This window comes from Nyctibius grandis, chromosome 6 (genome assembly GCF_013368605.1).
Source record: "Nyctibius grandis isolate bNycGra1 chromosome 6, bNycGra1.pri, whole genome shotgun sequence".
Lineage (NCBI taxonomy): Eukaryota > Metazoa > Chordata > Aves > Nyctibiiformes > Nyctibiidae > Nyctibius > Nyctibius grandis.
In genome coordinates, this window is record NC_090663.1 from 9,192,417 (window position 1) to 9,207,670 (window position 15,254).

At 37.7% G+C, this 15,254-nt stretch overlaps 1 protein-coding gene across 1 annotated transcript in view; it reads left to right on the plus strand.

The window, feature by feature from the left end:
* NSD2 (nuclear receptor binding SET domain protein 2) overlaps positions 1-15,254 on the plus strand; it is a 101,325-nt gene that overhangs the window by 52,000 nt on the left and 34,071 nt on the right. The window contains exons 4-6 of the mRNA XM_068403534.1: positions 4,818-4,983; positions 10,430-10,596; positions 10,965-11,456. Of these exons, the coding sequence (XP_068259635.1) occupies positions 4,818-4,983; positions 10,430-10,596; positions 10,965-11,456 (825 nt within the window). The remainder of the gene's footprint in view (positions 1-4,817; positions 4,984-10,429; positions 10,597-10,964; positions 11,457-15,254) is intronic.

Genomic DNA, 15,254 nt, shown 5'->3' on the forward strand with positions numbered 1-15,254 from the left:
GAGCACTTACTGTCCTCACTTGTCTTAATTGCTATCTTTTTTTTTCTTGTGCAGTACTAAATTCTGGTGATGTATTCTTCACCAATTCTCAACATTGTTCTTTATCTAATCCCTTATTGACAATTTACAGGTAGTGATTTTTTTTTAATGATTTCTGTAGCTTTCCAAGTTTGTATAGTGAAATGCTAGCTTTTTGATGCTTCAGGTAATTTTGAGGGGTTATAATTCCTTGCACATGTATGCATGCATGCATATATACACAGAATAGATAATGGTAATATTAGTATCTCTGCTCTACCACTGATCATTTTAAAAAGGATAGTTATCTCAGTCTGACACCACCTAGTAAGCCTTCTAGGTGTTTTTGAAAAAAATTGCTGTTGTCCCTTGTTTATTAAACACTCGTCATGGTGTTTTCACAACAGAGTCTACAAACAAACCTAAAGCTCTCAGTACGGTAAAGATGCTGCCCTTAAATGCATATTTCTTTGGTCATTTTAAGATTGTCTTAAACTTTGAAATTACCCATCACTCGTGGTATGTTCTTGTCTCGTCATATTCATTAGTCAAACTAGAACTAAATGGAAACTGATTGGATTCTTTTTATCAGATGTAGGCAAAGTTAATTAAATAGCAGTGTTTTCTATGGCCAAGCCAGTTCTTCGGGCTGGTAGAATGCTGACAGCAGTGCCATGCATTCTTCTCAGTCTGCCTGTCACTCATCGCTTACAAAAATGTTGAGAGAAATGACAAACAAATCTGTGAAATATTAAAAGCAGAGGAAAGGCGTGTTAAATTTTCTTTTCTTTTTTGATCCTTCTCAGCCTATTGCAGCTGCTGGCCCAGATGAGTTTCTAAGGGTGCTGGTACTCTTCAAGGCATAATTTCTCACAGAAAAACTCAGTTACAGTAAGGGAATTACTCCATTCACACTCCACGCCCCCCTGGACAAAATAAACTGAAAATACGTCTAGCTGCCTTTCAAAGCATGTCTTTCATTAGGATACTCATCCAGAAAGTCAGGAATTCCGATGTCTGCTGTACAGAGTAGTGCAGAGTCTGTGAAATGGCCTGTGTATTCAGTGCTAGGACTGGTCTGTGTGGGAGTCATCACCTGCTCACCCAGGCTTTGACTGCCCATTTATGTAAGTTCTCTGCAGTTTAGTGTTTGAAAGGGGGGAAAAAAAAACACAACAGGAATTCATTCCCAAAGTAGAAAAGAAATATGATCACAAGCTGATTCCTTCTTCTGTTTAGCACAACTGGTTTAAATTTTGGGGGGAAGGTGATTGAGGTGGTAGCTGTCTCAGAGGCTGCAGAGCTTGCCTATAATCAAGGAAGGAGAGGGAGGGGAAATTCTGCAACTAAATGTGTGTGTGTGTGTTTTCTTATGTCAAAACTGCAGTAAAAGGTAATGGGAATAGGCATATACAGAGCAGCCCAGACTTATTTAGCAGTGATGGCAAGCAAGGTCTGTTCTGTGCTCCTCTGCAGCACAGAAAACCACATGGGCTTTACTTTGTTGACATTTATGGGTAGGAGATATAATTAGAAATTAGAACAATTGCATCTTTTCGATGACTTTTTATTTCTTGAAAAGAGCCAAAAATTGAGGAGAAGGTATTTTAAAATAGTTTGATTTTGTGTGAGCTTCCCTTGCTTTACAGTTGTGCTCTAAACCAGGAGTCTCCCATCTTAATTTACTTGCTTAAGTATCCTCACAGAAAGAATTGATGAGTTATTGCAGGAGGAGGTATTCCCTGTCTTCTGGTGCATTCACGCAGACCACCAAAATTGCACTTCCAATCCTGTCTCTCCATTTTCCACGAGTTCACAATCAGATGCCCTGTTTTGTCTGACTACATATTGTTAGGAATCAAAATTTGCCTCAACAACAACTCCTGTTTTCTTCTGGAGGGAAAAAACCTGCAAGCCAAATTCCTTTTTTTCTATACCACTTTGTAACTTGAATGGTGATTTCCTATTCTTAAAAATTGCAGTGTGCAAGTTTCTCATAAGGAAGCTCCTGCTCATCGTATGAGAACACAAATGCCATCAGGGGACTGGGTGGGAAATTTGTTTAGAAATGCCCTCTTCCTCCCAATCAATAATTAAAAAAATCCAACCTGGATACTGAAGTAAAATCTATGCATGTGACTGCCTTCCAGTATCTAGCCTTGTCTGATGTTTTTAAACAATTTAACTACTTCTAACTGGTGGTTTGCAAAAATGTTTTTCAGAGGAAGTATTGAAGAGACTGTTGATATCCTACAGCAGCTTGTCTCAGAAGTACATGCCAGGAATTTCACCTCACTGTTTACTGTTGAGAGACCTATTAAATAGATCAGAGTAATTCCCAGAATGAGAAAATCAAACTAAAGCAGAATTATGTGGAAAAGTAAGATGGAAGTGAGTGAGTTCATTGTGATATTATCTGTAGGTTTTTAAATAACCTTGTATGAGAGCTCTTAAAAAAATTATGTATATAGAATTCTGTGCTGTATTTTGCCACTCCGTTAAGGTATGCACAATTTTTCAATAAAAGAAAACATAAATACAACAAGCATATAGATAAACCTTGCAGGCTTTATCAGAGCCTGTCATTTTCAAGTTTTTTATCATGAGCCAGTATAGTAAAAGAATTCTGGGCATTTTTTAAATTTGTGAAGTGCTTGTAGATATATTGAAATGCAATATTCACTGCTGTACTGCCACCCCTTTTAGATTATGCTGCAATAAGAAACACCGCTAGAGCCTTTTCGTTATTCCAGACAGCTCCCTCTCAGACTGTAGTCGTAAATCTTTGCAGCTTAGTTGCACTTTCTGAAAAATACAGGGACTCATAAATTAAAAATCAGATTCAGACTCCCGAGTAACTTTTACATTTCCAAAAAGTTAACTCATTGAAAAATATTTTCATCCCACGTATTTAGTTTAAATGCTGAAGTTGGTTTGTGAGTGTTAGGAGTAATGTTTTTCCGGGTCTGTTCTCAGCATATGTATTTCTTAATTTTTAACTTTTAAGCATAACTTTTCATGTCATGTTTAACTGCTAGAAGGACCATTTGATTTTTCACATCTGCTTGGAATCTTTTAGGTCTATTGAGAGTGCTGGACTTGAGGCTAACTCAGCGGGAGGGGTTTTCTGACAGTCTTACAGAATCCTTAGAGAGCCAAAAACCTTGAGACATGGGAACATGGCTCTAGCTGGAGGCACATGAACCAAGTCTGAATTCATCAGAAAAGCTGAATCACTGGATGAGTAACTGTCCCTAACAATCAGATGACATAGCATCATGTGTGTTTACCAGGCATAGCTTGAAAAGCTTTGAGGAAAGGCGTTTCGGAGTACATTAATCCTTAGATTTTTTTATTGGGTATACCTCTATGTTTGAGTTGAAAAAAAATCTCTATGCTGTTGCGGCACAGATTTTTGTTGTTTGTGTTTGGAAAATAATGTGTGATTAGTTATGGTAGTATCCTCTGGATTTAAAAATCTGTATGAGGGTAACCTGATATCTACTCTGATTCAACATAATGCTCCAAATGCTTGTTTCCGCATTCTAGATATCCAGTTTCTTAACAGTGTTCTTTCTTTCCTCTTGCCACTTTCAATTAATTAAAACAGAATTTCGCCCAGCTCTAACATTAAATCTACTGAAAGCCTGAAGCTCCGGTCTGCCTTCTGTATGTTGAGCTGGTACTGCGCAAGATGAACGATACAACATTGCACATAAATTTAGTACTAGAAAAATGAAAAAGCAAATTAAAACTACGTGGGCTTTTTTTTTTTTTTACAGATATCTGTAATGAGACACGTTCCGTGCTTTCTTACATCCAGAGTTAGTGCTTACCTAGATACAGGCATTCACTATTTATATCAAATAGAACAGATGAAGCCAAAAAGACAAAATGTAACTAACTTCATGAAATGGTTTTAGTTGGTGAATAAATGTCTGTGTTGCTGAACTTTGTTATGATGCAGTAAAAATGTGTGTCCATCATAGGGGAACACAAAACTCCCTTGTAGTTAGATCTGTCCCTTGAAGTGGAAACAGTTCTGTAATTGTTTTCGAATAGTTAAAATAGCTTTAGAGCACAAACTTTTACTGCTAGAACTGGAACAGAAAAAAATCTTGCAAAAGGGTGTGGGGCAGGGTTTGTGTCACAAATTCTCAGTATGTGAAAAGACAGCTGAAAGATGCAGGGTTTGGCTTTTGTTTAACTGTTTTTTTTGTGTAGTTCCTATTCAGACATAAAGACGGTATTTCAGTCTATTCTAGTTTGGGATTTTTTTTATTTTTATTTTTTTAAATCTAAGAACACATTTGTGTGTATAGTGCTTAACTTGAGGTAATAACATTCCATACAGAGGGAGGTTGGCTCTTCCACATCTACATCCAGTGCTCAGTTAATGTGTTCGAAATTAAAGTAAGCCTTCCTGATAGTCTCTCAGCGGTTATTCAAAAAGATAAAGGCAAACCACATCTTACTTGCCAATATTTCTAACTAAAAGCAAAAACATAAATGGAACTTGGATATTTTTTTCTGTGAGGGAACAAAAATTATGACTTAAAAGTTCTTATTACACATGCAATATAATTACTGTTTGTTAGCAAACATGATAGCTCATTATTCTGGTGAACTATTTCTTATTTCCCCCCTTCCATTACCACTCTGTATTTTTACATATAATGAGAATGTTTAAACAGAATACAAACTGTATTTTGTTGTTTATTTTTGTGTGCTATTTAGTAATCCTAGTGCATATCTGAAGAAACATGGTGATAGTTTTGGTTTTTTTCCTTTTTTTAAAGGCTCCTGCTAAGAGAGATCCAACTCAAAGTACCATCAAAGAAGACAAAGTCCATCTGTTGAAGTATAATATAGGAGATCTAGTGTGGTCAAAAGTGTCTGGTTTTCCATGGTGGCCATGTATGGTTTCTGCTGATCCTGTTCTCCATTCCTACACTAAACTAAAAGGTATGTCAGTGATGCTACAAACATCCAGATTTCTTCAGGTACACATGACCATTACTTTGGGAAACTTCTGTTCTTCATTTTATCTGTTCAGTTGTATCAGTAACTGAATCAGCTCCTTGTTGTCAAGAGGAATGTTAAAATCACATAAACATTATTCTTGAGCACACAGCAAACGGAGCTTTTTTACCCACTGTGTCTTTTCAACTCTGAACATTCTCTGAAAGATATCAAAATTGTGATCTATGAAACTGTGTGCAGTCTTATTAAAAAAATTATCTGATGGTACTTTCCATTGTTTTTATGGAGATGCTTGGAGAAGTGATATGGGCTAAGAATTTTATTGAAAGCTAATGGGAATTAAATACTCCTGATGATTATGCTTTACTAAAAGCAATCCATAATTCAGGCAGCTACATTTTCTGTAATTCGTAGAATCAATACTGTTATCTACAGTCAATGTTAGTTCATTCTAAATGCAGGTGTTAATGAATTTTTACGTAGGAATCTGTACAATTTCTTAATCTCATTTGCAGCTTTGTTCTCTGTTCTGATACCTGAAACTTTTGAGGCTTATCTGTGCTCGTTGTAGAATGATGAAGCAATATAAGTTGGAAGAGACCTGCACAAGTCCTATGGTCTCCAAGTTAGAGCACGCTGCTCAGGGCCTTGTCCAGTCAAATATTTAATATCTTCAAGGATGGAGACTTTACAGCCTTTCTGGGCAACTTGTTCCAGTGACTGGCAGCCATTATGGCGAGAAGACTTTTGCCTTTATCTAGTTGAGATTTCCCTTGTTTCAGGCTGTGTCCATTGCCTTTTGTAATAACGCTGCGTGAATCAGATTGATTCAGCACAATTTGCCCTTGGTGAATCTGTGCTGGCTGTTCCCAGATACCTTCTTGTCTTTCTTGTGTTTGGATATGTCTTTTAGGAGAATTTGCCCCATAATCTTGTAGGCATTGAGAGTAAGCTAGTCAGCCTAGCTTGTAGTTCCCCAGATTGTTCTTTTTTTTTTCTTGAACATAGGTGTGATGTTTGCAATGTTTGCCTCTTTTCAGTCACTGGGTATCTCCCCTGATGGTTGTGACCTTTCAAAAATTGTAGAGATCACCCTTGCAATCACATTGGCCAACACCTTCAGTTCCTTCTGAGGCATCCTATCTGGTCCCACAATCTCATAGATGTCCAATTCGATTAAGTGCTTCCTCACTTTTTCTTAATATGCTGTGGGTAGTGCCTCAGTCTCGCAGCCTTTATCACTAGCCTAAGGGACCTGAATGTTTGGGGCAGATGTTACAGTTTAAAAAACAAACAAACAAAACCCTGAGGCAGGGAAGGCATAGAGTACCCCAGCCTTTTCTGTGTCCTTTGTCACTCAGTCTCCTGCTCCAGTGAGCATTCCTTAGCCTTTCTTTTGCTACTGTTGTATTTACAGAAAATCTTCATGCTGCACATTGCATCCCTCACTAGTTTTAACTCCAGCTGAGCGCTGTAAACTATTTTTTGCTACGTTTGTGCCAGACTGTACTGAAAGTTTAGAAAACCTGAAAACAGACTCCAGAAAACTTGCAGATCAAGGACAAAAGCAAGATGTTAATAGGAATATCAAACTAAAGTAGGAGCACATATCTTTGTTTTGATATTTATGCTTCTAAATACTTTCATGTATTTTATTAGATCAAGCAACATACTGGCTTCCGATGTTGTGAACAGAGTAGGGCATTTACTTGTCACTAGAGATTTCAGTAACTTTGTACTATGTATTTCCAAGTCCCGGAAAAGAGTGGTTTTGTGGTTTTATTTTTATGTAGTTTTCAAGGGTTGCATTGAGAACTTGGAAAATGGACTAGAATATACATCTAAAATTTGCATTAGAATTACAAATTTCCAGTGTGGAGGGACTGTAAAAATGTAGGATTGGAATCAGAATAATCTTGACACTTTGGAGGTGTGGTCTTAAAAAAAAAATTGGTAGGTGATCAAGCTGGGAAATGAGTGGAAAGCTGCATGTTCGCAGAAAGGAATCTGAGACTCGTAATAACCCATTGCAGTTTTCTCTGCAGAAAGACCAAAGTCACACTGACGTAAATTAGTAGTGCTGCTTATAAAAAGCATGAAGTAGATCCTTTGCTTTTCCAGTGGTAGCATGGCCTCAGTGGGAGTTCATTTCATTCAGTTGATCCTGTTGGGGCCATCTCATTTCCAGAAACATGGACCAAACAGAGAAGGTTCCGAGGACAGCATGAACAGAAATCTAGGAGTCTACCTGCACAGGCAGACTGGAGGAACTGAGGCTGTTTTATGTGACAGGGAGGAGATAAAGGAGAACCCAGTAACTGGCCTTAAATAACTTAAGTTACATGCAAAGAAGAAAAGGCATAAACTCTTCTTGGTCTGGGAAGAAGAGAGCTTAGTAGCAATGAATATTTAAACTATGTATTAAGAAGAACTTGGAAGGGATAAAGGTAGTGAAGCATTGGGGTGGATTGCCTGGAGAAATGGTGTAATCTCATTCATAGGTTTTTTAATAACAAACTGAATGAGGATCGCTAGGATTATAGCTAGACTCAATGTTGGTAGTAAACTAAATGGCTTCTTCAGAACCCTTTCAAGCATTCATACAATTGCTAGAACGGTTATTATAGACTCAGACAAATTTTTCTTGTAGCAGTCTTTCAGAGTTTTGATCAGGCAGTCCCTGTGATTTTAGCCTTTGGATTATTAGGTGTATTATGAGATAAAGAGCTGGATTTTGAGAGAAATAAAGCTGTTTATTTGTTCCTAACTGAATTACTCTGCTCCTTGAAAGGAGCAGGGTTTATGCTTCGTTATCAAGAGTCTCTGTGGTCGCTTTTTATAAGAAACTGTAGAAATAGATCTAGCAAAAACCAATGTCCTATGTCTGAATGCAACCTGTGGAGCATTAACAGAAAGAAGGGCCCATGTACTTCGAGATGTTAATTTTAATCTCTCTGAAGTAATATGGATGGTGGTCATTTCTGGTATTTGCTCTGGAGTTGGCTTGGGGCCTGCCTTTTCCTTCAGGAGCTTTGACTAGGTCTGGGCAGCCATCATAACTGATAAATGCACACTGATGTGCATATTTTCATCAGTACCTATTGCCAGTCTTGTATTAATCTTCCACCTACCGTTTACTGTTAAGGCACTAACGAAAGTCTCCTGTTCCAAGGAGAAGAGATTCTTTTATCTGGGAGGTGTAGAAATACTCAGCTAGGTCTCTGTATTTCTCATGTGTAGGATTAGGATCAACAGTGTTTATAAACAGTCTGAATGTCTGGATGCTCATAATTGATTTCATCATTCCAGCTGGTTAGACTTGAGAAAAGTTTGTAACTTTCAACTTGTAGGATGTACACTTTCACCTAAGAAGGCCCTTACTGAGTCAGACTAAAGCTCCATCTCATTCAATATCCTGTCTCTGACTATGGTCAACCACAGATGCTAGGATACAGAAAAAAGACAAGTAATAGTGGTGGGTCCCTGGAACACTCTCCCAAACTTTCAATAACTAGTGTTTCCAGGATTCTGTGAGCCAAAAATTATGTCTTTGTATATAACAACCCTTATTGAATTCCATTATTTTATCCAGGAGGATTGATATGAATTCAGCCCAAAGAAGATACCTGAAGATTCACAAATAGGTTCAGTGATTCTAGTGGTAGGCAGTATTATTTAGACTCCTTAATTAGGCAGTTATAGCTGTCCAGCATTATGTTGTAAAAGGAACAGGGTGTCTGTGTCTGCTTGAAACTGGGCTTTGGCTACTCAGAGGCAGGTCTTTACAGCTGGTTGTAAATGTAGTCAGTGCCATATCTCTGTCTGAAGCTAGGACATCCTGGTAAAATACAAAAATTATCCTGTATTTCATCATAGCCAGATTAAGTCATTGGAGCTCAGTAGTCCCTAGTTAAGCAACATTTTCTTGATGAGGACAAAATAATCACTGCACAAGAGAATTGCTCCTGACTGTGCATTACTGAAACATGTATTAGACCACTGAATTGGATGTGTGATGCATACAGTCCCAAGACCTTTCCCTATGCCGTTTCTCTAGATTCTCACATCTGATCTCAAATGAGTCATTATTGTTCTTATAGCTCTCAGATATGTTTTATTAACCATTACATACAGAAATATATATATAGGTAATGGTTAATAAAACTTATGCACATACGATTAATTAGTTTGATTTCTTATTACCATTCCAGATACCACATCCTGAGACAAGATGAAGCCCCTTTAAAAATAACTGTTGGCTGAATAATTGCAAAAGTAAAGTTCTTTCTAAGTCTAGAAACCCCAGTAATAATAGTGCATTAAGCAATCAACTAGATTATTTGCTGGTTAAGGTAGAAGACATGCAGTATATGAACAACCTAGCAAAATCTAGACCAAGTTTGAAGACATCTGTAACGGAGAACTGTGACTGTTATTTGTTCTTACTGGGTAGACATCCTTACCTAATTACCTCTTCCTTGCAGACTACATGTTAAACATACTAATGTGGTGACGCCTTGAAGAGCCATAGATACTGTAGGGAGGGTAACTGATCCTTTTCTAGCAGGATTGAATTTACAAACAGGAACGTGTAAGTCATCACAGTTAAAACCTTTTCTATTTTTAAATGAGAGCCTGATTTGAACACTTAGACAACAAATCTGCGAGTTTTAATGAAGATGCTAGAGGACATCTGAAGTCTGATTCTCTTATATTTTAGACGCTCGTTGCTAACTGAACTCCTTGGGTGAACTTTGAAGGTGATGTCGTTCCCTTTCACTGTAGAATAGCTGAGATCTTTAGAAGGGGAAGGTTTATGCCTATATTTTACAGTGAGCCAGTATTCCTCTTTACAATCTTAGAAGAATGAATGTCTCTTATCTAGGTTTCAGAATTGTTCTCTTATCTTCCAGCTCTCCCTTCTTTCCCTTCCACCACCCAAATCCTTTTCATTTCTTGCATTGATTCCTTAAAAGCTTGGTTAAGATGAAGTGGTGATTGCAAGTGATAAAACCAGCTGAAGTATGTGTTTCTGTTCAAGAATATTAAAAGATAAACGTTAGGCAAATCAGAGATGAGGCTGCATGCACAGGCTATCCAAGCTTTGGAAACTTTTTAAAATGTAGCATTTTTGGAAACATCCAGGCCTACATGTAAGTTAATATACATGGAAAGCGCCGACAGATGATTGTAACCTTAAGTTACTTTAGCAAAGCATATTCTTGTTTGGAATTAAACTATTGGGCTTTTGTGTCAAACTTCATAGATTATAGCTCAGACACTTTCAAGCTGGTTAAGTTTTGAAAGGCTAACCAGTTGCACTGTGCTTTTGTCATGGTAACTATAACAGCTTACAAAAGACTTCAGGTCTGAAAATGCAGAGGACAGCCTAAGTTGTATCTTAAATACATTAATTTTTAATTTTCAGGACAGAAAAAGAGTTTTCGTCAATATCATGTTCAGTTTTTTGGAGATGCCCCAGAGCGAGCCTGGATATTTGAGAAGAGCCTTGTGCCCTTCAAAGAAAAAGACCAGTTTGAACAGTTATGCCAGGAAAGTGCAAAACAAGCCCTCACGAAAGCAGAGAAAATAAAGGTAAGAGGCTACCAAGTCAGACAAGATTTACAGCTTTTTGTTTTACTGTTACAGGTATGTACAGATATAAATAGATATTCTAGAAAGCTTTCAAGACAGCTTGTTTTACAGAGGCTTGTATTCTTATATTTCACTTAGAGATGCAAAGAACAGGATGATTTACCACTGTTTGTTACTTATTAAAATCAGTGCTCTTCTGCTTTGTCATTGATTCACGTGTGGTAGGAGTACTATCAAATACAATTCCATTTGAATGTCTGAATTATAATTATACATTGCACTTAGTCTCTTGGGATTGTTTTGTGTTAATGTTGGCATTCTGAAATCAAAAGTGGGCAAATTACTCACACTGTTGTCTTACCTTGCAGATGTTAAAACCTGTTTCAGGGAAGCTGCGGCCACAGTGGGAGATGGGTGTTAAGCAAGCAAGTGAAGCAGTAGGCATGACAGTGGAAGAACGGAAGGCCAAGTACACCTTCATCTATGTTAGGGACAGACCTCATCTTAATCCTCGAGTGGCAAAGGAAGTTGGCATTGCTGTGGAACCGTTAGAGGAGATAGATGAGTCATCTTACCCAGACGAAGAAACCACTCAAAATCTGAAATCGATGAAGGAGTCTGGCATTCCTAACAAGAGGAGGAGAAGGACATCAAAATTGTCTACCACTGATGATACGCAAGAAAGCAGTCAGTCGGAGTCTAAGAATACTACTCCTCAAAAGTCATCTGAACAGGCAGAATCCAAAAGAGGGATAGGCTCCCCTCTCAATAGAAAGAAAACTCCAGCATCTACTCCGCGAAGCAGAAAGGGCGATGCAGTATCTCAGTTTTTGGTCTTTTGTCAGAAGCACAGAGATGAGGTTAGTCTCTTTTAGCTGTTGTTGTTGTTGATTGCCTCTTCTCATTTCTGTACTTGAAGAAACTTCTTTAGTTGACAAAAACTAGTTGTAACTGTAGAATCCGTAATACTTTGGGCTTGGCAAGGTATGCCTGCATCAAATCTTAGTCTGGACAGGAACAGAGAAAGAAGGGAATGTACATGAGCAATATAAACAAAATGGTGATAATGCCATTGTACTTTAAGCATAAGTCGTGTTAGTGTCTTCCTACGTATTCTAATAGTCCTTTGTATTAGCCATAATTTTTTTAATGTATGTAAAATATAGTAGATACACATACATATGCTCGGGCAGATATAACAAAGGTTATGCTGTTTACAGCAACCTACTTGTAGTTAGCTTGTACATTTTGTCTGAAGATGTGGCTCAGTTCCTTTGGTGTGTTCCCTTGTCTTTGAACTCCTCAAAAACTCCATTTACCTACCTAGAATCTTCTGCTGAGCTTCAGAAGAAGCTAGTTAACAAAACTTGTGATAATCAGTTAGTGTGCAATCTGCTTGGATAGAAACTAGGTCCTCTTGAGAGGATTACATTCCAAGACAAGGTAGAATAAATAAATACCTTAATACCAACATTTCTTAAGAAGACTCTTAGAAGTATAAAAGCAGTACTGCTGTTCTAGTTCATTACTTTAAAATCATGACCATCACTTTTCTTCATTACAGCCCTCTGCTCCATTTGCAGTACAATTCCATGCACTGAAAGAAGCATGACTTCTCATATTTTCGTGAAGTTTTACTATTCCATAATACCCACAGAAGCACCAGAAAGTTAGTGGTGACTTTGTCACACTCTTTAGCTACTGAATAGTAGACTTTGTTATAGGATATTTGTGTTAGAAAACGTTAATAGATGTGAACTGTATAAAGAAAAATTGAAAAACAGCTTCTCTTGTATGGAAGTCAGTTAGTTGTGGTTCAGCTTTGGAACTTTTTACATCATCGCAACTTAAGCTAATATTGAGAATGAAAATGAACACAGCGTTACATATACCTTTTAGTGGCTTTGGTTACATTGAGGAAAACATTGGCAGTGCAGTTTGCTGGCTCCAGAAAGGAAAGGGTTTTGTAGCCAGACCATTAAATATAGATTTTGACATATTCATTATGAAAAGCTGTATGGGTAAATCATCTGTCTCATGTTTGAGAGACCTGAGTTCTATTTCCAGTTCTTCTATAAGTAACTTTGTGTCTTGTATAGTTGCAAGGGAGAATTTCCTTGGCCTTTGACGTAGGTAACAAGAAGTCTTGTGCAATATTGACGGACATGAAGTTACTTCTGTGGAAGAAATGCTGGTTTTATGGACTCTGAGCCAAACATATCTTACCACAGAAGAGACATGCTGAGTCTGATGTTATATTTCTATTTTCTGTGCCAATTATCAAGCTTTATTCCCTACTATGGTTATACTGTAATTCTCAAATTAATAGATGGAAAATATGAAACTATTACAATATTTGACATTGAGGAATTGCTTTGTCTTCAGTGTCGCTTCAGGAAATTGAAAAACTTGCATAAACTTGAAAATCACACTGATGATAGCGGCTAATGTTGCACAGAGTTTTAAGTAGAAGGAAGTAAGTTTCAAAATGGGACATATTTAGAGAGGACATCCTACCATTTCTGCCTAGAATACCTTTTAATAAGATCAGTCATGAAAACCCAAACCCACCTGATTGTGTGATCCATTCTAATAGGTACAGAAGCCCTTCTGTACGTAGAACAGAACTAGGTTATGAAAACTACAGATACCAGGTAACGGCAGATAGCAGTCCCTCTAACCAATCAGGGCAGTAGAACCTGCCTTTCCTTTCTCTTGATTTGAAGTTAACTGGCAAAGTGGGGCAATACCATTTTAGATATTCATGCTTCTTGCATAGAACCTGAGTTACCTGAGTTTAGTTAACACTTCCAACCTGTCATGTCGCTTTTAAAAGGGCAGGTTTGTGCCTTTGGTGGAAGGTGGAGATTGTATCCGAACTAGTATTCAGAGTATCCTCTTCCATTAGGCTTACCTGGTTCAACTTGCATGCTTATCTTTCCATCCAAGAGTTTGTTTTGTTGCTGTTGTAGATGTTCTGATGCGTTAGCAGGAGTGATAACGTTAGCTAAAAAACAGACCTGGTTTTGAGCTACTTGTATTGGTGGCATCTGAGAGTTTAGTGTATGGCTACTTTAGTATTTGCATGTAGAAACTTAGGAGAAAGGAGAACTATGGATCCAGAAAAGGCTGTCTGGCCCCCAGACTTGGGAAGGGGATGAAGGTGAATGGAAAGGAATGACTAAAGACTTCTCTTTTGGGGCCTTTAATAATCATGAGCTCTCTTAAAAGTAGAGCCATTTCTGCTGTGTCTTGCTTGGAGTCTGGCTTTGTACAGTAGTAGGATTCATATATCAGTTTAGTTTTATTAATTACTACTTTTTGTGTTACTTTTGCTAGGGAGAGGAGGGCAAGGAATAGTTGAAATTTTTAGAAGTGAGTGATGGATGCTGGAAGACTGGATGAACTGCTGGAAAATGTTTTTAATGATTTGCGAGGCATGCTTCCCTGAGGGAGGCGTTGAAAGCTTGGAGCACTTTCATGGCTGTAGTGATGCATTAAGTATTTTGTGTTATCAAAGGAGTAAAAATATATTTTGTACTATTGGCGTTCTTACACACTTCCTCTGTGAAATATAACCATAGTAATTGTTAGAAGGGAGTGTCTGACTTGACATAAAGATGTCATTCAGTGAGAGGCAGATAGCTATACTGTTTATTTTAATTCATTGATTTGGGCCTTGAGTCTGTTTTGAGGTAAATTAAGAAATAATTTCACTAGTAGGGTTTACAATTGAAGATTTCTCCATGTGTGAGGAGGTTGAACATCAAGACAGTAAGAGCGAAGGTAATATACTTTGCTTGGATCAGCTAGGACGTGCCTGGTCTAATTACCATGTTCTCCACACCTCTAGTAATATTAATTCCCAGATCCAAGAAAAGATCTTCCATATGTCCTGTAGCATAGTTAGACTTCAAGTAAGTACCTGGGAGAAGTGCATGATTTTCGTGTACATCAAGGTACCCAATACCTCATTTCCAGTATGTATGCTGGGATTGAGTATTACAGTATGAAGACTTTGGAGAAGACTGCTGGGCATTTTCATTGGAGGTCTTCTTTGCAAAGATCCCTTAATCATTAAGAACCATGAATATCTTTTGCTTGTCGTTTCACAGTGTTCCTAGTCAGTTGAAAGGGTTTTTTTCATAATTTGGTGGGACTGGAGGTGATGTTAAACTGTATCTCATTTATGCAAAGCGAGGTAGTTTTTTCTTAGAGAATTAAATAATTCTTTGCCCTAGTTGAGCACAATGAACTATACAGTTAGTAACAATGCTCAAAATTGATGCTAATTTCTTTTCCTAAAGAAGTGAGATTTGTGGGAGGGGTATCTTGTGGGTCTGTCTATGTTCTCCCTGCTCAATAACTTTTTGGACATTGTTGGATTTTAATCAAACTTTGAGTAGAGGCCTCCAAAGGTAGTTGTATTCTCCAAGCTTTATGCAGATGGGTTGTGCCAGACAGAAGCAAGAGAATTCTTAGTACTATACTAGGGGAGGAATTATAGCATGAATTTCCCTGCTAGACACTGAATAATCACAATGGAAGGAAGGTACTACAACTATTCTAACCCCTGGAGAAGCTTTAGTCACACTTGTATCTTGTTTGACAACAGGAAATGCAATTTTAAGACACTAAATTCTAAGAAATTAGGTTTA